The following is a 23,160-nucleotide window of genomic DNA, read 5'->3' on the forward strand; positions in this document are numbered from 1 at the left end:
GGGCTCCCACGGCACCTGCTACCATAGATAGCAGAGACCGCAGGTCAGTCCTCACCCTCCACGTGGATGGATCCTTGCTGTCGGGACCTAAAGCCAGCCCCCACTTAAGAAGTGAAGCTGATCAGATTCACACCTTCCAGATCACAGCATCAGTGGGCATGCAGGTGAGGCCCCGGGTGCGCCTTCTCCCTCAGAACCTCGGCATTACACAGGCTCACATACAGAGGAGCGAGTGGTGACCTAGCAGAGTTCTGACTCCCTGCTCCTGGAGGACACAGAACACTCCTGGAGACCCCCTCCAGCCCCTCCCACACTCCCTTCCTCCCGAATCACCTCTATTTCTCTTGCACTTTGATCGTTCTCCTCCTGGAACAATAACTGTAAGCCCTGACCTGCTTTTGGGGGGTTGAACCCCAGGATAGAGTCTCTGGTTCTTCAAGCTCCCTCCTCTCCACCTCTCCCCACACCTCCAGCCAGGTGGGCTGCTGCTGGAGTCCCTGCCTGCTGAGCCTAGATGAAGACCCAGTCCTCAGCCCATTGACACATCGTTTTGGCATCGAGAATGAGAACTTCCCCATATAACCACAATCCCAAACATCACTGCCTCATCTGGGGAGGCCTCAGGCTCAGCAAGCAGGGGAAGGAGACGAATCAATGCCGTGTTATCAGCCAAGCAGTTGGATTCCTGCACATTTAAGCACACAAGCACCTCAAAGCTTGATCCCCTCGGGTCAATACAATTTTACAGAGATGGCCCCTTCTCAGCAGTGCAAGATACTGTCAGAGAGGCCTATCTGGGGAGGGTGGAAGCGGCAAGGAGGGGGAACAGTTCAATGCAATTTTATAGAGATGCCCCCTTCTCAGGCCTCCCTGGGAGGGATGGAGGTGTAGGGATGGGGCATGGGTCAAATAATTTTAAAAACAAAGCAGAAGTCTCTGGTGGACATCCTTGGCACCCTGACCCCCAGGTGAGGAACCGCCAACCTTGCAGGTACCCAGACCTGCAGAGCAGCCTGCTCAGTAGTTCACCAGACAACAGCAAGAGGGGCTTTTCATCCAGGTACCAACACGGAGAAGAGTGCCAGGAGCCGAAATGTGAAGGTTTGTGGGCCTGACGGGCACCCAGTGTGCAGTTCCCCGTGGGAACTGCAGCTGGAGTAGTCAGCTCTGCCCTGGCTTCATCAAAAGACCTGTGAGCTGCTGTGCAGACAAAGCACAAAGGGAGAGGCTAGCCAGCACTAAAACTCCCGGTGCAATAATTGTCATTGTTATCCAATTATGCTCAGGATACCTGAAGCTCACACGGCCCACAGAGGGGCAATTTCATTAGACTGAGACCCACTTGTCTCACTTTACTTTGATAACGGCTTAATAAATAAACTGAGTGAGCCCTAACACCGAGGTGCAAAATGAAAAATACTTTGGCTTTTCCATTTTATGCCCCTCCTTCTCTAATTATCTCACTTTCATATTTCCTTGCTTGTCAGCTCCAGCCTCTGCCTCCTCCAAGAGGCGGGCAGAGCTATCTCCTTCCTCTTGTGAAGATCCCTCCCCGGGTGTGTGCTGGGCCAACTTCTTCTTTCTCCAGCCCCCAACACACACCCTCCCCTCACTTCTGTGTTACCCAGAAAACACACTCAGAGTAAGACCACAATTGGGGCAGCCATGGAGGAGAGGACGATAAACATTATTATGTCATTGCACATTTTAATAAAACTGTGAGACAAGGGAGGCGGAAGGAATTAATTTCACTTAGCTCAGGCAGAAGGGGAGGGAGATGACAGCCAAAGAGAGCCCAGTGGAGAGATGACATTTGGATCAGGAGGCCCTGGAAGATTCCCCTAGATGCAGGGGCAAGATAAGAAGGGAGGCAGCCAGGACAAAGGGACGGAGCAGGGAAGGAAGGGATGGCAGAGTTGTGCTATGTGGGCAGGTGAGTCAATGCTGGTGCCTGGCAGGGTGGGCGCTGTGGGGGAGAAGGGAAGAGCAATGGGGAGCACGGCATGGAGGGCCTAAGACTTTCTAGGATCCATTGATAATGGCTCAAGGATGGCTACAGTCACTTTGAAATCTAGGAATCCAGAGACCCACAGAGTTCATGAAGTGAATCCCTACCACCAATGGTAAAATATCATAGTGACAAATGTGCACTTCACTGGTCCCCTGACCCTGTGGCCTTCTTAGAGCCACTGTGATAGATTAGCAGGTCCATTGTCCTTGGATGGACAGATGTTCCCATCATCATCAAAACATCTGAATTGAGCTCAAGAGCATCGGGAGCACAGGCACAGCTTTGTCACTTTCCTGGTGGGGACAGGAAAACGGCAGAAGCATGGGGTCATGCTGCTCTACTGCTCCACTGTGGCTGCTAATCCTCTCCCCACAAAGCCCAGGTACAACACTGAATGGGCACCTGAATCAAGATCACCCCATAGATCAAGGTATTCACCCATCTAACCAAGCACATCTAATCTCAACCCTTTAGATCATTTAAAAGCAAAAGCATAAACACATCACAGATACAAAGTCTATGGAAGGATATTTAGTTCAAAACTGGAGATATGCACTCCTGGTCCTTATTCTAGTGAGAAGTGGAGCGTTTCCTGCCTTATCAATAAACAAGGATGTCACAGTCATCAGTGACTCCAGGCCCCCAAACATGAATTTCTGAGCCCTAAGGGCACCCAGGAAGGAGAAGAAAATCTGCATGATGTGGCTGCCACCAGTCTGTAGCCACTCCCTACGGTGAGCACCGAGCAACTCAGGATGTGAAAAACACAGGACACTGGCTCCAGATAGCTGAGATTCACATGAAAGGAATGATTTCATTGAGCCCAGACTCTTGCATCTTCCCATACATAGAAAAGCACTAAATTCCTTAACTTGGGATGTATGGTTTTCTTTAATTAACAATAATCCTTTGATGTTCAGACTACCTGCCCTTTATTGCAAAATTTCTATATAACCTGACCCTTCTCTCTCCTCAGAGGTGTTCTCTCAGGGTCACTTGAGATACTGTCTCCTGGGCTTAAGTCCTAAAAATTTATGTGGAATAAAACATAACTCTCAACTTTTAGGTTGTGACTATTTTTTAAGTCAACACTAGTTTATGAGTTCAATCAGCAATGAGAATTTAATTTATGCTTTAAATTCCAGCTGAGCTATTTCAGATTCTAAAAGATGATGCTGTGAAAGTGCTGCACTCAATATGCCAGAAAATTTGGAAAACTCAGCAGTGGCTACAGGACTGGAAAAGTTCAGTTTTCATTCCAGTCCCAAAGAAAGGCAATGCCAAAGAATGTTCAAACCATCGCACAATTGCACTCATCTTACACGCTAGCAAAGTAATGCTCAAAATTCTCCAAGCTAGGCTTCAATAGTACATGAACTGAGAACTTCTAGACATTCAAGCTGGATTTAGAAAAGGCAGAGGAACCAGAGATCAAATTGCCAACATCCGTTGGATCATAGAAAAAGCAAGAGAATTCCAGAAAAACATCTACTTCTGTTTCATTGACTATGCTAAAGCCTTTGACTGTGTGGATCACAAAAAACTGGAAACTTCTGAAAAGATGGGAACACCAGACCACCTTACCAGCCTCCTGAGAAATCTGTATGCAGGTCAGGAAGCAACAGTTAAAACCAGACATGGAACAACGGACTGGTTCCAAACTGGGGAAGGAGTATATCAAGGCTATTATATTGTTACCTTGCTTATTTAACTTATATGCAGAGTACATCATGCAAAATTCTGGACTGGATGAAGCACAAGCTGGAATCAAGATTTCAGGGAGAAATATCAATAACCTCAAATATGCAGATGACACCACCCTTATGGCAGAAAGCAAAGAGGAAGTAAAGAGCCTCTTGATGAAAGTGAAAGAGGAGAATGAAAAAGCTGGCTTAAAACTCAACATTCAAAAAACTAAGATCACGGCATTCAGTCCCATCTTTTTATGGCAAATAGATAGACAAACAATGGAAACAGTGACAGACTTTATTTTCTCGGGCTTCAAAATCACTGCAGATGGTGACTGCAGCCATGAAATTAAAAGACACTTGCTCCTTAGAAGGAAAGCTATGGCCAACCTGCTACTGCTACTGCTAAGTCACTTCAGTTGTGTACGACTCTGTGCGACCCCATCCCTGGGATTCTCCAGGCAAGAACACTGGAGTGGGTTGCCATTTCCTTCTCCAATGCATAAAAGTGAAAAGTGAAAGTGAAGTCGCTCAGTCATGTCCGACTCTTCGCGACCCCATGGACTGCAGCCTACCAGGCTCCTCCATCCATGGGATTTTCCAGGCAAGAGTACTGGAGTGGGGTGCCATTGCCTTCTCCATGGCAAACCTAGACATAGTTGGCATATTAAAAAGTAGAGACAAATCAAAGCTATGGCTTTTCCAGTAGTCATGTATGGATATGAGAGTTGGACCATAAAGAAAGCTGAGCACCAAAGAACTGATGCTTTTGAACTGTGGTGTTGGAGAAGACTCTTGAGAGTCCCTTGGACTGCAAGGAGATCCAACTAGTCCATCCTAAAGGAAATCAGTCCTGAATATTCACTGGAAGGACTGATGCTGAAGCTGAAACCCCAATATTTTGGCCACCTGATGTGAAGAACTGACTCACTGAAGAAGATCCTGATGCTGGGAAAGATTGAAGGCAGGAGGAGAAGGGGACAACAGAAGATGAGATTGGTTGGATGGCATCACTGACTCAATGGACATGAGTTTGAGTAAGCTCTGGGAGTTGGTGATGGACAGGGAGGCCTGGTGTGCTGCAGTCCAAGGGGTCACAAACAGTTGAACATTACTGAGCGATTGGACTGAACTGAACTGAGCTTATGAGTTCAATCAGCAATGAGACTTTAATTTATGCTTGGGAAAATAAAAATAGATTAATAGGATCCAAGTCAAGCTGCTAGAAGAGGTTTTTCTGTGCCAAGAGCCCAGCACTGTGAGTTTCCCTAAACAGGTTATCATTGTAACATTGTAAAGCACTAGACTTATTTTTTAAATAGCAAAACTACAATTATCTCCGCACGCCCATATCATGGCTCTGCAGTGCTCCTGCATAACCATCCGGCTGTCAGCGATATGGCCGGGACAAGCGAGTCTGTGCACACTAGACGGCCAGCCTTATCAAAACCCAACTGCATTAATCCTTTTCCTTACATCAAAAATCAAATAACCTCCCGGGGAGACGCTATAGTCACACCAGGGGCCATTCCACTGGGAGACAACAAGTTGAGATTCACAACACAACATGGTAGGAAATAAACAGATAAGTGTTTGCCTCCTCGGCTGCTGGCTGACACTCAGAACTCAGGGCTCCTTCAGAAAAAACACAGGCAAGTGTCCGGAGTCACACATGGTCTCGCCGTCAGCATCCACCATCCAGGATAGAGACTGGGAACTTCTAGGAAAAACAGCACCCTCACCCACAATGCTCCTTCTCAGCAATGAAAGTGTCCACTCACATGCGTGGTATTTAAGCAAGAAGGAAATAAGATTTCAAAACTGATGAGAGAGAAATGCAGTAAGACAATGTTTAGATAACTGCAGGAGAGATGCCTTCCTGATAGAATAACCACCTTTCAAAGTGAGAAAACAATGCCATTTTCTGCCCACTGAGAGAAGCAGCTAGATGAGGGGGGAGCTGCAGCCTCCTTGTTTAGGGAGCAGCCCCTCTGCTCCCCTGGGGCTGGAGGAAGTGATTAATCAGTGCCTCCTTGAAGCTGCAACCTCAGACCAACTGGGGGATTTTGTCTATGCATGGCACAGAATACTATCTTTCCAGAAGCCTCTTAGAACCCAACAATGGAGCATGGCTCCTACAGTCCTCAGTGCCAGCTGGGGCTGCCAGGAGGACGGAGGCCCAGCTTGAAAAGAGCTCTCTTTTTGGTGCCTCTTTTGTGTGGAGAGGAAAGGCCACTCAGGACACAATTTTAACTGAAGAAGGAAGCCACCAAGTCCTCAAGTCCACTCCCAGGTCCCTTCTCTTCTGGTCCCTCTCCCTCTGCCTGGCACCCCTTCCCACCCCTGCCCCCAGTCAGCTGCCTGATTTAAACACAGCCTCCCAACCCCCCACCTGCTTCTAAACCAAACCTGGGCACATTGAGGTGAGATCTGTCACCCTTCAATTTCATCTTTCAATTGGGAAAAGGAAAAGCCAAGACTCCCTCATGCCATGAAGGAACCATCTTGCGGAAAGGAACAACCTCCAGGCTGATGGTGCTGGAAAATCGAATTCCTATCTTAGGTTCAGGCAACCTCGCCCACCGTGCAAGGCTGACAGGTGAGTACTACCGATGCTGTGTCAGGGGAGCACGGAGGATTCTCAGGATTTAAACGCAGACACGTAACCCTCCAGGCTGGAGTGTCAGAATGTAAGATGCTGGAGCAGGCCTATGGCTTCACGCCAGCATGTGGGGAACTCAATCCTGCTCGCAGAGACATCAGAAAGGCAGCCCTTTGGCCCCTCCCTTTTGCTGAGTCAGCCAGGCTGGATGTGAGGGCGGTCTTCCCTCGCTTAGGACGAAGGAGAACCCTTATCAAGGGCTGCATTTAATCCAGCAGAAGATGTTGGACCCAGAGGACACTGGGAAATTAGCACACAAGGAATGATTACTTGCTTCCTCTAACTGCAGGGCATCTGATCCGCCCTCTCAAACCTGCCTCCCAGACAGCATGGAACACCTGGAGACAGGTGGAGGGGCACAGTTCAGAGGGTTTTCCCCTCCTATCCCTCAGTCTGTCTCTGTGAAACTAAAGTTCCAGAATCTCTGTGTGCTGGAATTCCAAAATGTGGAAACAACCACATTCTAATCCCAGGGGCTATAACACAAGCCTGTCACAGTCACTGTATTTTTTTTTTTTTTTTTTTTTTCCAAAATGCTGCAGGAGAAAAGTATTTTATTTTTTAACTATTTATTTATTTGTCTGTGCTGGGTCTTTACTGCAGCACATGGGATCTTTAGCTGAGGCATGTGGGGTCTAGTTCCCTGACCAGGGATTGAACCTGCGCCCCTCTGCATCGGGAACACAATCTTAGTCACTGGACTGCAGGGAAGTCCCATCGATGTCATCATATTTAAAATCAGATCACTATGCTGACAAAGTCCGTACAGTCAAAACTATGGTTTTTCCAGTTGTCACGTATAGATGTGACAGTTGGACCATGAAGAAGGCTGAGCACCTAAGAATTTAAGAATTTATGGTTTTGAACTATAGTGGTGGAAAAGACTCTTGAGAGTCCCTTGGACTGCAAGGAGATCAAACCAGTCAATCCTAGAGGAAATGAACTCTGAATACTCATTGGAAGGACTGGTGCTGACACTAAAGCTCCAATACTTTGGCCACCTGATTCGAAGAACTGACTCATTGGAAAAGACCCTGATGCTGGGAAAGATGGAAGGCAGGAGAAGGGGGTGACAGGATGAGACAGATGGCAGCACTGACTCAGTGGACATGAGTTTGAGCAAACTCGGGGAGATGGTGAAGGGCAGAGGAGCCTGGCGTGCTACAGTCCACGGAGTCACAAAGAGTTGGACAAGAGTTAGCGATTGAACAACAAGCTTGTAGTATTTCAAATGCAAATTCCCAGGATGCCCATACCACAGACCCATAAATACAGGTTTATCAAGGGGGACAGATTTGCTGTCAAGCATCTGCAGTTTCCAGAACTAGGAATCCAGAGCATTTGTTAAGGGTTTAAACCAAAAATACCCTGGAGAAACACTCCCACCAGTTGTGAGACGCTCTCCCTTCTAGCAGAGGTGCTGCGGCTCAGCGAGAGGGAGAGGCGCCTGGCGTTCAGCCTGTCCCCCTGCCCTCGGCACCCTCACGGGATCCCAGGCTTCAAAGTGGATTTCAGAGGCCGCTGTGATTTTGGCAGCATGACATCTTATGTCTTAACAAGCTATTTTTTTTAGCCAGGATGGTAGAAAATTGACGTTTACCAGTCATTAACCTTTCAAGCATGTAACATATTTTTTCCCTTACATGGAAGTATATCTTACACTTCTCCACAGATAAATCCTTAACGGGTCCAATTTCTTAAAAAAAAAAAAAAAGTGATTGTGAAGCCTCTCTGTTCTTAAGAAAACATAGTTCTATCATTTTATGGACTTCTGATCACAATTTTATCGCCTTCAACCCTTTGCTGGTCTTCAATTTTTATCTTCAACTAGTAAGAACTACATAAGACAAGTGGTATAATCCCTTCTTTGTATCTGAGGGAAGGTGGGAAAGAATAAGATAAGATGAAAATAAAGCTTTAAACAGTAAGGAGCCTTGCAGCATAGTGACAGTTACCTTCGGACACTCATTGCCCAGTGACTCCAGCAGCTCATCACGCCACATTATTAAATGTGATAAGACATAATCCAATCATACCCAATCCTATTAATAAACGATGGTAGTGAAATTATGTCCATGGGAGGCCTCCCTCCCCCACGAGCCTATGAAGCTTTAAATAAGCCTCTCCATCATTTATTTATTCAATTCTAAAAACATGTCTTTTGCCGAAAGGTCTCTGGCCACACATAAGAATATAAAGGTCAAGAAGGGAAAAAGTCCCCAAAGAAAACCATAAAGAATATCCAATCAAGCTGCTGTCTAATGGAGAAATCACTCCTGGAAAGGCCAGTTCATCACATCTCGGGGAAAGGGCCCAGGGAGAGGAAAGTCTGGGTTATCCGCTAATAAGACCAGTGACAAGGATGCAGGCCGGCAGTGGGTCACTTTCCACTGGCCCAGACTTGGCTTCCTGAAAACTACATGTCCATCCCACTGGGCCCTCAAGACCAGCCTGGGCAGTGAACTGTCTTCTCCCCCTGGGGATGCGGCCTCAGAGGTCATGCCGGCCACAGAACATGTCTAGTGCCACAGAGCTGATGATGGGGACTTTGGCCCTGCATCTTGGGGTGCCGGGTCTCCCTGAGGGGGAATCAGGGCCGAGGTGATGAACAGGATGCAGCAAGGGAGGGCCTCAGGAGGCAGACTACCCCATTAAACAGGTGTCCTTACGTCATCTTCCATCTTCCATCGGCATCCCCTGCTTCATAAAAGAGGGTTAACTATGTGCCAACCTTAGAGGGTGGTTGTTGGCACCAACGAGGTGCCGGGTACAGGGCCAGACGAAGGTTTGACCCACGGGCTGGAAAACAGAACAACTGTCCGACCAGCTCCTCACATGGGGCCAGATGCAGGCATGGGATGGGGTGCCCATGGGAGCCTAGAGTTCACTGCAGGGCTTGTATGAGGCAGCTCACCCCATTTACAGCTTCCATAACCAGAGCAGCACAAACAGTCCGAGCATCAGGAGAAAGCGACCACACAGCTGATCCAGAATGTTCCAACCTGAGGGCCCCTCCCACTCTGCTCCAGCCGTCCTGAGGTTCCCATGTCCTGCGCCATCCAAGGGGCAGCTGAAACAGCGCAGGGGCCTGAGAATCCTGGTGCTCAGCGGCAGTGGTCGAGCTCTGGAAGGGCCAGGGCCATTTCCATGCTAGTCACCGGCCTTTGGGTTGGTTGTGCATCCCAACCCAGAAAGACAGGATGGCTACAGCCACTCAGTCACAGTAAGACCTGGAGCCCCCTGGGGTACCCAGGCCTCCCCCTCAACTCAGACCCAGCAGGCAGGGTGGTTTACAACAGTCTAGTGCCATTTGTGCAGGAGGCCACCTGCAACATAGCCGCAGAGGTCTAGGGCCAGGGGAGGGAGCCAGAGGGGTGGCGTGCAAGGAGCCCCCAGGGGGAAGGGTGCCCTGGAACCTGAGCTGAGCAGCTGCCTTCCTCTGCTTCCTGGGGAAAACCTGCTCACCTTGCAAGAGAGCTCAGAGGCCAGGCAGCAAAAACGTGGTTGCTTGAAACACAGAAACGAGATGCTGGGAGCCAGAAATAATGCCTTTTTGCATTTGCAGAGTAAAGCAGTTTTGGGGAGAGAAGAGGCATGTTCTATAAATGCTTTCCTGCCGGAGCGCGCCTGCTCCTTCTCGGGTGCCTCCACATCACAGCAGTGGCAGTTAAACGATCCACTCCCAAACATGGACCTTCAGATTAACAAAATATTTACAGTGTATCTATGAGATCTTATCTGAGCTATAATCCTTGTTAAGAATCCATTTGACCAGGAAAGATAATGGGAAGAGAACAAATGTTCACATACATTTTAATTTCAATGGATTTAATTTCAATGAAACTGTTCTGTGTCAGGCTTCATAATATGAGAGCCTACATCTCTATATTGAAGTGTCCCATTTACCGTTCTGGGGAGACGGGAACCACAGCATCCTTCCCATTGCTAACCTGAGCAGCACTGTAAGATGCGGGTTACCTGCTGGCAGACACCCTCATGGAAAATACACTTTCCCTTGAGGGATGCTGACCACTGGAATTTGGAAGCTAAAAGTTCTCTAGACAGGAAGCCCTCAGGCTTTAAGGAACATCAGCTTCCCTGGGAGAAGAATTAAGCAGGCAGAATCCCAGGCCACAGCCCCAGGATTCCTGATTCAGTGCCTACCAGGTGGCACTGGTGGTAAAGAACCCACCTGCCAATGCAGGAGACATAAGAGACGTGGGTTTGATCCCTGGGTCAGGCAGATCCTCTGGAGGAGGGCAAGACAAACCCACTCTGGGGGGTTGCAAAGAGTAGAACCTGGGGTCCATTGGGTCACAAAGAGTTGGACATAACTGAAGCGACTTAGCATGTGTGAGTTCCCTGGGGCTGCTGTAACAAGTGGCCACAAACTTAAAATAATAACAAAAAACCTTATTCTCTTGCAGTTCTGGAGGCCATTCGTCTGAAATCGAATGGCTACAGGGCCACAGGGCTACACCCCCTCCACAGGCTCCAGGGGAGGGTCTGCTCTACCTCTTCCCTCTTCTGGTCTCCCAGTTATCCTTGACTTGTGGCCACATCCCTCTGCCTCCAACGTCACATGGCTTCTCCCCAGTGTCTGCATCTCCTCTTCTGTCTCTTAAAAAGACACCTGTCATTGATGTGGGGCCCTGGATAATCCAGGATGATCCCATCTCGAGATCCCTAATTTAGCTGAACCTGCAAAGACCCTCTCCAAACACGGTCACGGTCACAGTTCTGGGCTGGTGTATCTTTTGTGCCACTGTCCAAGCAGCTGGAGGAGGTGTGAGAGGGGACCCAGGAGCATACGGGGTTTCACCATGTCCCCCAGGCAGGCAGTTCCTACACTACACTTAGAGCGCAGTGAAGACTATGCATGATGCCTAGACATCCTGCCTCACTGCAGGTCAGGAAACAAGAGGCCCAGAGAAGGATGCTCCCCTCTGCTCACCCTATGAATTTCACTCCTCTCCCAGGAACACCCCCTACCCCGTTGCTCGGCTCATTCTGCACTCCCCACCCTCTCCTGTCCCTGGCTTAGCGCAAGTACACACCAAGGGACCCTCTCAGCTTTCCAGGCAGATCAAATTGTGTTTGTTGATTCAGGCAGATCGACAGAGTTCAAACTCACATTTGGGCAGCAAAACCCAATGAGACTCCTTCATTTCTCCAAGTCAGACATACAAGTTTGGGCACACACACCTGAAGGGGGAACATGGTCTGCTCTGTGAGCCTTCCTTCCCATCTGGCTCAAAGACCAGAGAGAGAGGTCTCCTTCCTGGACAGACACAGAGTCTGAATGCCCATCCTGGGAGCTGGAACTAAACTGTTCCAAATGGAAAGTACACCTGTCCCAGGTCAGGAGAGCCTGCAGCTTCTCCTGAAGCCTTTCCCTGGGCAGGTAAGCTCCCACGTCCAGGAGGACCCTCCTCCTATCGGCAAGGCAGGGGGTGGCCATCTTCCGCCCTGCGTGTATTTATCTGTCACTGAAGGCTTACCTTAATCCTTCCTAAATCCCCACGCGCTGTCAGCAAGAAAACACACTGAAGCCGAACGAGGCGCAGTGAAAGCACCAGATGGGAAGCTGCTGCGGGCTCTGCAGTCACCATTTCCCCTTTCAGTCTCCAAAGTGGCCAATCTCCATCTCAGGATCCAGGAAGAAGCTGCCAGCCAGGGTCCTAGTTACAGATACGGGAATTGGGTATTGCAGGCAGGAGCTTCTGGACGAGGCAAGATGGGAGGAGGGCCACACGGGCCAGGGCTCAGGCTGCAGCTTTGTGTGCAAGTAGCCTCCCTAACCCAGGACTTCTGCTGGGTCACTGAATCGCTCTGGACCTCAGTTTACTCCCTGAGAACCACCGAGAGTCCACAGGAGCTGAGTGAAGAATATGCACGATGCCAATGCCGGAGACTCAGCACAAGGACCTGTGAGTTTGTCAGTTTCATGGCAAAAGAGCCTCTGCAGATGCAGTCAAGTCCAGCACTGTAGATGGGAGGCGATGCTGGACTATCTGGGGGGTGGGGGCAAGGTTGTCTCAGGGGCCTTGTGAGCAGAAGATGCAGTAGTCAGAAAAGGTGATGGGATGGGGGAGGAAGAGGTGTGGGGAGCCGTCAGACTGTCCCTGCTGGCCAGGTACTGGTATGGGGGAAAAGGAGGGGCCGTGAGCCAGGGAAAGCAAGGGGGGCCTCTGGAAGCTGAAAAGGCAGGAAATGGATTTCTCCCCCTGCTCCTGGAGCCCCCAGCGGGATCAAGCCTGCCCACACTGGATGTTAGTCTAGGGGACCCGTGTTAGAGTCTGATGTCCAGAAGAGCAAGCTGATAAATTTGCATCTTTTAAGCTCTACGTTTTTGCACCACACTAAGAAATAATTACAATCTGCAAACTAAGCAAATTTCTCCCTGCGGAAGGCAACATGGGAGTGGAAAAAGTCATGTGATCTGGGGTGTGGCCTCTGGCGGAGCCCACAGGTGTCTCCAAGGTATGAAATATGAGTCCACATCAGCATAGGGTAAGTTCTCAATAAACACCAGCCCTGATGGAGACTGGAAGGGAAAGGGCCTTTGGGCCTTTGACTAGCATACACTAGTCAAAGAGAAGTAGGTTTTTGTTCTGTTTTGTTCTCTTTTGTTTAAAAACAGGGGTGGGTGGACTAAGACAGGACTGGAAGTCACCAGGAGAGGGCAGCCTAGAATCTGGGCAATAAGTTACCAACATTCCCAGTCTTTAACTAAAAAGCAGACTCTTAACCAGCCCATCTTACAATATAGCACAGCTCCCTCTGAAGATGAAAAGAAAAAGGAAGTGCCAAGAACTTTTACAAGAGCACACTGGGGAGAAATTTACCAGCCTTGATGGAAAGAAAGTCAGGTAGCTTACGGTTACTTTGTATAGTGGAATTCACTCAGAGTAAGAATTGCTCCTTCAGACAGTCAGAAAAACAGAAGCATTCTCTGAAAAGATGAGTGCTGGTTCCCTCGCTTGCTCGCAGTTTGTGGCCAGTTCTGGCCATCTACTTAACCATGCTCCAAAGAAGCGAAGGAAAGAAAGAAGAAGGTAGGTAGGGAGGGAGGAACCTGGAATTAGAGGCCCCTGCAAACACCCAGAATCCCAGACCTAGGCAAAAAGGACCACCTGCAGATGGAGGGCACAACCCCCAGGAGATAAGCTGGGGCAGGTGGACGACTCCTTCAGACCACAGTCCTCAGTTCTTCTCAGGAGGCCCATCCATGTCTCCCAGGCTCTGCGAGTGGTTTATGAAGCCAATCCTGAGCCTCAGCTCAGCTCCTGGCTCCTCGTGGCTGTCTGCTGTGTCCCGGACGCGGGCAGAGTCTGGAAGCTGAATGACAGTGCAACTCAGGGACTGTTTGCTATATGCCTGGAATAAAAAACTCCTGCTGGCATTGCAGAACCCTGGCTCTTCTAATCCCAGGGCCAGCTGTGCAAACCCAAGGTGTCCACCGAGTTTGGACCCACTTCAGATGGACCCTCACACATTAGCAGCCGTGATCAAGCACTTCGGGGTGCACCAGGCCTCAGTTCCAAACATCCAAGATGAGAAACAATTAGCACGTCTGAATGCCCGATAATTGCTGATTTTACGACGGTGCCCAGAACATCTGGGGTGTTTCTGTGTCTGCCTGTAACTCAAATGCTCCAGAAACCAACCCATTCACATCAGAGGGAGATGTAAATGAGCTGACAGTGGGCGTGGGTCTGGACAAAGAGGGAAGACAAACAGGCTGCATGCCTTTGGGGCAATCTCTCTACCTCCGATTTTCTATTTCTGATCCATAAGGTGGGAATAACTCCACCTCCCCGACAGGCTTTTGTGAGAATTCCACAAGACAGTTGCAGAGTCACCCAGTCACAGATCCAGCTGGGACTCAGGATTATAATTACATAAAGGTTCACATTCCCTCATCTTAAGACTCCATTAAAACACATATTTCTGAAATGCAAAACTCTTAATCTTTAAACTGCAGTGTGGCTGAGGCAATCATCCTCACGTTTGACTGGTGTGGGCACCTCTGCAATGAAGCTTTTTATTTAATGGGGGGTGATAGGAGAGGGGCAGGGGTAGGGGGGTGGGAGGAGAGGGGCAGGGATGAGAGGGGTGGGGATGCTCTTGATCTATGGCCTTCTGGACCTAGAGAGGAAGGCCAGGCATGGACACCTCCCTCCTAGCTGCAGAGACAGCAACGGAAGCAGAGCCAGGCCTGCACGCAGTGTGGCGGCCAAGGGCAGGGCGCCGCAGACCTTGGCCTCCTTCTGGTTTTAAACACAGCTATCAGGGCCCTCCATCTGCACACGCTCTGGCCTGTGGGCAGTGCATAAAGCAGACTTTCCAGGCTTTATCACTGTGCTGGTCTTCCCTCTTATCTGACAGAAGCCACTTTCTAAACTTCCCTTTCTAAATCCCTTAACTCTGCGACCAGGCAGAATCACAGCAGCAAAAGGCTGCTGAGAAACCCCAACAACTGGGCCCTTGAAAATGCCAGGCTGGCCCCAAAGACAGCCAGAGCATCTCCACCACGGGCTCTGGAAGTCGTTCTCAGGGTCTCCGGAGGCATCGCTGACAGAAGGCAGTGAGGGCTGGGTGCTCAGAGAAGCCCTCCTCTGGCTTCAAGAGCAAGGAATGTCCTGGCCACGAGCCAGGGGAGCCCAGCCACTGGGGTTCAGTCCTGTTTCACCTCCAGTCTCTCCACATCTTTGTTGAGACCAAGAGTCCCAGGGCATAATCTCCTGGCTTCCTGGAAGACGGTGGCTAAGAGTCAGGAGAGAGTTCACATTCTGTGATGGGCGGATTGGATAGACAGCCCTAGCTTAATATATTTAATGATTCAGTCACATGCTGGCCAAAGAGAGAGTTTGAAGTTGTGACTCTTGACTTTACCTGTTAAATGTTTAACAAGTGCCCAGACATGCTCTCTGCAACCCACTGTGCTGGGTCTGGATACTAATTTACAAAGGAACGGAGGGCCACTTGAGCAGGGGTAAGGACAAGGCCCAAGGAACACAGAATGAGGAGAGGCTCAAGGCAGAGGATGAAACAAGCTCTGAGCTTCCAGTGTGAAAGACAGGCCCTTGCTAGCATGCATAGCTCTTTTGTTCTCCCCAAGCCAGGGAATGCATTTGGCTGCATGCCCCAAGAAACTCAACTGTGGCATCTCATTCATTTTTCTCATTTCTCAGGGCACAATGAGTCCAGAGGTCTGCAATTGTTCAAGGATGCCACCTGAGGTCTGGTTCCTACTCCACCATCCTCATAGTTACAAGATGGCTGCTCTGCCCTAGACATTATGCCCACATTCCAGGCAGGAGAAAAAGGTAAGAGCAAATGGCAGAAGGTATGGCCAGTGAGGTCTGTTCTCTTCATCAAGAAAAAAAAAAAAAAACAGCTTTCTCGCATATATAACAGGATAATATAGGTAGATTCTGCTGACCAGAGAAAGGCCATATTGCCACTTTGGTTTAAGAGTTTACTGAAGGTATGAGTATTTTAAACAGGTCTCAGTGTGGGCCAAATGGATGAGGAGAGAAGAGGTTTTGTTAGTGAGGAAGAGGGAGAGAATGGGTATCGGACAGGCAACTCGCAGTGTCCAGTGATGCTCAGCACACGTAGTTGGTTTGTCATTTGTGCCATTTATTTAAACATTCAGAGTAGCTCCTGCTTGTCTTGAGTTGATGGAGGGGACTCAGAAAAATTGCAGTGTCAGCATTTTCTGGCTCAATCATGACTTCATTTGACAGTGCTGGTTACACACCCACCGCCCCACAATGCAGGCATGGTACTGGGTGATGGGTACCCAGTCAGATTTGCTCAGCATCTGGTCCACACATCTTGTGATGCCTTCCACCCTGCAAGAGTTACCCGTCTTCACAGAGGAGGATACAGAGGCTATTTTCAACATACTTGTGAAGATAAGATAGCGGTACATCTGGCAACATTAGTTACATCATGGTGAGTTCTTATATACCCATTCCAGACTCCTGCATGCATCTGGTTCCTTCTCCACCATCCCTTCCTGTTTGCCTTGGTACTCAAATGAGTCAATCATCTGATAATGCATTACATGTCACTCTGCTTCAGGGAAGGTACAGGGAGGCCAGAAAAACCTCATGTGGCAGACATTGACACTTGTCTCCTAGGCACACATTTCTCCTTTTTTTCTTCCTAAGGCTCCCAATTTTGCTCCAGGTAGCAACATACTCATCTACCAGGTGATGGGCATAATAGGTCTAAGTCAGACCATGCAGTTCTCTGCTTCCCAGCCTCCCTACCTCTTTCCTCGGGGAGTGGTCTATGACCTAATTGTTCCCAGTGAGAACTTCTGCAAGGGTTCTGAGAAAGTGTGTACTTTCCTTATACAGGGAAGAGATGCAGATGGTGCTACTGCTCCTTCCTTTTTCTTGCTTGCTACAAACTCAAATGCAATGCCCGGAGCCACAGCAGCCAGTTTGCAACAATGAGGTAACACACTGACAAACTATTACTAAGATGGTAGGATGATAAGAATAAACATTAGGCATGAGATTGGTGCTATTGATCTGGTCATCCTTTGACTACCTATTTCTTCATGGTTATGTGAGAAAAATTAACCTCCATTCAAGATTCTGGTAATTGCGATTTATCCTAATGTTGGCTCAGAACATTCTAAATGTTAAACCAGAGTGACAGGATTGCTGCCGTCATGAGCCTTACAATTTAAATAAGAGAGAAAATATAAATTTAGATAATATACATTTTCTAATAAGGAAGCAGAGAATGGTTAAAGGTGCAAGATGGTCATGAACTGACCTGGATGTGGGAGAGGGAAGGCTTTTCTGAGGTAGTCGCATTAAATGAAGTCACCAGAAACAAAGCTCTTCTTTCTGTATTATCTGAATTCATGGGATAATTTTCAGATCCCCCTCCTCTAACCCAGCAGACAGCATTTTCACTCACACGTGGCCCTCTTCTCCAGGAGCAAAGAGAGATATGACCCACATGTTCTGGGTTCCCACTAAGCCACCCCTTACTCTCCCATCCTTGGGGGATTTTGCTTTGAAGGGGGGCTGGGTTTTCACAGAACTCTACCCGCCACGAGAGAGCGATGCAGGTCAGTGCATCAGCTGCAGCCTTGAGCCCGGCTGACCGTTTATTATTAACAAAGCTGAGAAAAAGACACCAGGTTAGCTTCTACCCCATGCTAAACTATGGTGTGGAGAACACTTCCTTGAAGCCAAAGGAAAAGGGCTTAATAATCCTATTTTAGATACGACCATGCACCCGTGATCATGGCCATCAGTGAACGATCCTGGAGACGAATCTACAGAGTAAGAGTGTATGCAGTGACACCTGAGTACTCGCCAGAGAGGGCACAGACCAGAACCATGAGGCGGAGTGGATCCAGGAATTACACAACAACTAAACAAATGCCCCATGTGCCACATGAAGCGCTCAGCCGCCATTCAAAAGGTTCTCAATTCCATAGTATTTGCTACCCTATTGGGGAAAACTATTTTAAGCCTAATTAGCATGAAATTTTTCAAATGCAAATGCTTTTCATTTAGACATAAAACAAAATGCCACGACATTTCTTCCATCCATTTATCATAAACAAGTTAATTACTGTGTAACAAATCTCTCCTTCTGGAATGTGGATGTTCAGGGCTGCTGGTGAGCTGACTGGGGCAGAGAGAAGGAGCCTCGAGGCAGTTGTTAACGGCTTACGGTGCATTTAGAATAAAATGGTGACTCCGTGAAGCTTCACTTGTCAAATTAAGGTTAAGCTCTCTCCATTGGAATAACTCAATTATAAGTAGTCATTATCTGTTTAGCGTGATTCCTACCAGGATAACAGAAATATTGTGCCACTTATATTCGACACATGCATCTTCACTATGGTCTCATTGTTTGCAAAGTTTTTTATGTAAATAAAGTTTTATCTGCCCTAGCTCGAAAGTATGCAGTGATAGCTTTTGCCTCCACGTGTGTAAAATTATTTCGAAGATATAAAACCTCTCTGTCCCTGAGCACAGAGAGGAGGTGGCACTCACAGGTGAAGGAGATGCTCTGCGATTTTTCCCCAACCAGGGTTGGGTTGGGACACTCATCTCAGGGGTATGTGTTTGGACTATGAGTTGTGTATCCACGAATCCCATGAGTTGGTCCAAGCTCATCTACCATGATGGACTCCTGGGAAATACGGGGCAGACCAGCATCCAGCCAGCAAACAAGCCTTCCCTACCACGGGGGCCAAGGGCAGAGGGTCAAGTCAGCCTGGACCTGCACAGTCCACCAAGAGAGAGGAATGATGCTAGCTGGAAATCTCACATTTTACTATGAAAAGCATGAGAATGTGTCATTCTCTTACACGGCAGGTGGTAGCACCTGCTGTTACAGAGACAGAGGCATTTTTTCTTACATTCCTGAGTAAAACTGATACTGCAGGATCTTATCAAGGTTAGCTCCATATAGGGGAGGTGGCAAGCATGCCAGCCTCCAGACACGCAAACAGCAAGACCACAGTGAACTGCTCCTGTTTTGCCTGCAGTACAATGCACCGTGTGGGAGAATCTTCTGGGCCTTCTCTGTGCACACATAGGGATTCTCATAAACACACAGATCCTGAAAGGCAGTCCACACTTTCTAAAATGACATGCGCCGTGCAATTAACAGAGCATCTCTTGAAAACTCTTCCCATAGACGCCCACTCCTGCAGCATACCCATCCTGCTTCTAGGCCCACAGCCAAGAGGCTGGGTATTTTTGTTTGTTTGTTTTATTTTTTGTTGTTTGATAATCAATGAAAGAAGCAATGGTATCACATCCCCTATTTTGACAGTCAACTCAGATGACAACAAATAAGTTAGCAAAGTTGGACTGAGTGCAAAATAAGATCCTGATTCATATAACCAGGCACACCCTGTAAGTCAACGAGCTGTCCCCACAGAGAGGATCTGAAGAATTCCCCTGCTCTGTGAGAGTCCGTCCCAACAAAGGATCTGCTGTCAGTGCTGGGGGGTGGGGGTGGGCAGAAACTTTGTTTTCCCTGAAATGGAAAATTGGGGACAAAGTCAGCAGCCTGAGTGTGGTTTAGCCATGGATACTGAAACTCAGCTTTGATGCTTCTGCTAAAGTTTATTCCCTCTATCACTTTGAAACTGGCTGAAATCTGCTTCTGGGAAACTGACACAGGGAGGGGAGGCACAGGGTCAAGGTATTCGCTGTGCCAGCTTTAAAACCTCAAGGAAAAAATAATTGATTTATTTCCCCTCCCATGTGAATAAAAAGTTTAACTAGTTTGTCTTGAGAGGGAAGCAGATTGCTATGCAGGAGGATCTACTGTCACTGGAGTTCAGAAGCTGCCTCTGACTTCCCCATCACAAGTGTGGGTATCGCCCTGCAGTGACAATGAAGCTAACTGGCAGCTCCCTCCTGCATGTGTGTTTCCGTGTTGTCAGTGGGACAGTAATGAGAACGCATGAAACGTCTGTGAACAGAACGTCTGTGGGCTTATTTACCGCATCCCCAACAACATCGTCTGCTTTATCATGCATTGCAAAGCAGGGATAATTTAAGAACCCAGAATTTCATACACAAAAATACTTGGTAAGAAAGTCTCTCCCTGCACATTATTTGGGTGACACTATATCTGAATTCCAATTTGTTGCCCAGGAAATGATTCACCTCACTCAAAAATGACAGGGACTCTGAATCATTCACCTGTGACGCAAAAGGCCATTTAGGTCGACTGATCTGCACGTCCACTGACCTCACCACCTTTGCTTCGCATACAGCCTGGCTCAAAGCCAGTCCTGCCTCTTGTTCTGCAGGTGGCGATGTCCTCCTAGTCCAGAGTGCGGTATGCGAATTCATTTCCACGTCCACCTTACCTTTGAGGACCTTCTCTCCTTCCAGAATATTCTGGGAGATTAATGCTGTGTAATCTTCTTCAGAGAATCCAGCCTTGCAGGTCTCCCTGGCTGTAAGATCCCCATTGTGGGCCTGAGAATGGACATAAGTGAGGTTAGAAAAAACACAGGTCCATAGAAACTGCATCCAACCCAAGTTTAGTAGGGCCTGCTACGTTCAAGGGCTCCATTATGACAAGCCTTGGTCCACCAGAGCCTCCACTCAGACATAACCCAAGGTCTGCCCCTGTGGTCACCATGTTAGCCGGTGACAGGGGCATGCAACAGGGAGGCCGGGCTGGTGGATAGCAGGGTGGAGGGCCTGATGGAGCCTCACCAGCATGTGGCAGAAGGGAAGGTCTGAGGACTGTACATTATAGGGAGGCAAGGGAGCCAGGAGTTAGCCAATGAAGACATGGAGGAGGGGAGGCCAAGGGAGCAGGCCTTTGCCAGGGCCATGTCCCCTCCCACCCCAGTGCTCAGGCTTAGGGTGAGGTGGAGCGGGCTGTCTCTTCCCTGTGGTGCCGCAGAGGAGGGAGAGGGGCAGGGCTGAAAGCAGATTCTGAGACTCAGCTCTGAGTTTGGCTCTCAGGGAGGCTGCAGGGAGGTGGGGGAGGTTTCTACCATCCAGTCCTCTCCCCCCACTTCCTGGAGGCTTGTCCACTCTTGCAGCCCCCATCACCAGCCTAACCAGGCTAGAGAGCTCCCGTAATTGACCGAGAAAAGGTGGGAGTCCTCTTGTACTGTCCCCCCACCCAGCATTCTGGCGTATCCTGCCCAATGGGAGGTCTAGAACCCAGGGCGCCTGGAAGGCAGGGTGGGAGAAGGGCCCCTCCCAGGCTGCGGGGAGTGGCAGCGAGGTCAGCCGTAGGGATGGGGAATGGAGGGAGAGACTGCGTGTGCAACGGGGAAGCCAGCCTTGCGACAGAAGGAGCGCCACAGCGCCGGCTCCCTGGAGCGCGAGGAGCAGGGGCGCAGCCCGCACCCACCCCACAGTCGCGCCTTCGCGGGGCCGCCGAGCGGAACGCGCCTCCCCGCCGCCCGCCTCCTCCAGCTCGGCGCGCAGCCGCCCGCCAGTCTTTGGCTCTGGAGGCCGCCCGGAGCCGGAGCTCCAGGCACCCTGACGCGGGCCTGGACCCGGCGCCCCCACGGAAAATCACCGAGGGGAGGAAGAGCAGGGCGCGGGGTCACTCCTCGCGTAAAGCTCCAAACGGCGGCCCCGTGCCTGGCAAGCGAGCTCCAAATAGGACCGAAAGAAGGGACGGCGGACGGGGGGACGCTAACTCGCCCAGGAAAGTTTCCACCCGCCCGAGCGAGCGTGGGTCGAGTGCACCCGAGCGCCCAGAACCTCAGAGCGGGCCTCCGGCCTCGGGCACTTGTTTATTTCCGAGGTTACAACAGCGCGGCCCGGGAGGAGCAGCGAGGCGGATCGGCCACGAGAGGGGGTTCCTGCAACTCTCGCGGCCCCGCTGCCTTCCCCGAGCGGCGCCCCCCGGCCCTGCACCCAGCGGACGCGGAGCTGGGCTGGGGACAGAGCTCGCGGGCTCCGCAGGAGGAAGGCGGGCGCGGGGACCGCGCTCCCGGTACACCTCACCCTGCTCCTGCCTGGCCCCTGGCTCCTCGACCCCGCTCCGAGCAGCGAGGGCCCCGCCGGATACTGGTCGCGGCCGGGAGTCGGGGCGAGGGTGCCCCGCGGTCCACATCCGTTGCCCACCCGCATCGATGGTCCCTGCCAGCGGTCAGAGGACGAGGACAGGGAAGGCGCCGCGTCTCGAGCACGCAGTCCCCAGCAGGGGCGGCCAGACCGGGTGTCCTCAGCACACTGATGTCCGGCCGGCTGCCGCCAGCCCCCCTCGTCCGCAGCCCCGGCTCGGGCTGGGCTCGCCAACTCCGGAGGAGCGCGGCGAGCCGGCGATGGAGGGCGCGCCGGCTCCGCCAGCGGGCAGCCTGCCCCGGCGCGGGCGAGTCGAGCTCCGGGGCAGCGGCCGCGGACCTGGGGTGGCGGAGGGATGCCCGGCGGGTCCCGATTCAGGCAGAGCTCTCTGCGTCCCCCGCTCACCCATACTCCCACCTCGCTCCGCACCGCCGCTCCCCGCTGCACCCGCGGCTCCGCGCTCCTGCCGACCGCAGGCGGCTTCGCGGAGCGCGGGAGCCGGCAGGATGCAGCGGTGCGCGCGGCAGGGGCGCCCGGTGCGGGCCGGGGAAGCCCGGGAGAGCCCCGCTGGGCGAGTGTGAGCCCCGCCAGCTCCGGGAGCGGCCCCGCACTGCCTGGGCTTCCGGGCGGCCGGGACGGGAGGCGGCAACTTACCCGGAGCGCGCCGGAGAGCGAGAGCAGCACGAGGAGCACGCCCGAGCCCGCGGTCATCTTCCCCGCCGCGCCGCGCCCCAGCGCCCGCCCGATGCCCGGCGCCCGGAGCCCGCTCCCCGCAGCCGTCCGGATCGCGCTGCTCTGATCGCCGCCGCCGCCGCTCGAGCGGGCCCGGCACCTCCGGCCAGGCTGCGCCGCCACGACCGCCGCCCGACTCCGGGAGCGAGGCCAAGTCCAGCGGGCGGCGCGCTCCCTCGGGCCGGTGCGTCCGCCGGCCTCGCAGCCGCCCGCGCCTCTGTTCCGCGCGCTCGGAACTGCAGGTGAAGCCGCGCGGCAGCCCCGCTGAGGCCCCGCCCCGCCGCCCGGCCCCTGCGCTCCCTCGCTCGGCCTGACGCGGGCCTTAAAGGCGCCGCGCCCCCAGCGCCTCACCCGCGCGCCTCGCGAGCTCGCCCCAGCCGCCTGCCCCAAGGTACCACCTAGCTGGGACCGTGCATCAGGAGCCCCGGTCAGCGCATTAGGAGCCCCGGTCAGCCGAAGGGGCCGAGAACATAAAGTCTACAGGGAAAAAGGTGGGGGCGGGGGAGGCTGTGG

The 23,160-nt window shown here is 51.2% G+C and overlaps 1 protein-coding gene across 2 annotated transcripts in view; it reads right to left on the reverse strand.

Moving 5' to 3' along the window:
* Positions 1-22,896, reverse strand: part of CDH4 (cadherin 4) — a 475,802-nt gene extending 452,906 nt beyond the window's left edge. For both annotated transcript variants that reach the window (XM_070472446.1, XM_020901128.2), the window contains exons 1-2: positions 22,570-22,896; positions 20,244-20,355 (exon numbers count right to left, since the gene is read on the reverse strand). In XM_070472446.1, the coding sequence (XP_070328547.1) occupies positions 20,244-20,355; positions 22,570-22,626 (169 nt within the window). In that variant the 5' untranslated portion in view covers positions 22,627-22,896. The remainder of the gene's footprint in view (positions 1-20,243; positions 20,356-22,569) is intronic.
* Positions 22,897-23,160: the final 264 nt, after the last annotated feature.

This window comes from Odocoileus virginianus, chromosome 9 (assembly GCF_023699985.2).
Source record: "Odocoileus virginianus isolate 20LAN1187 ecotype Illinois chromosome 9, Ovbor_1.2, whole genome shotgun sequence".
Taxonomy (NCBI): domain Eukaryota; kingdom Metazoa; phylum Chordata; class Mammalia; order Artiodactyla; family Cervidae; genus Odocoileus; species Odocoileus virginianus.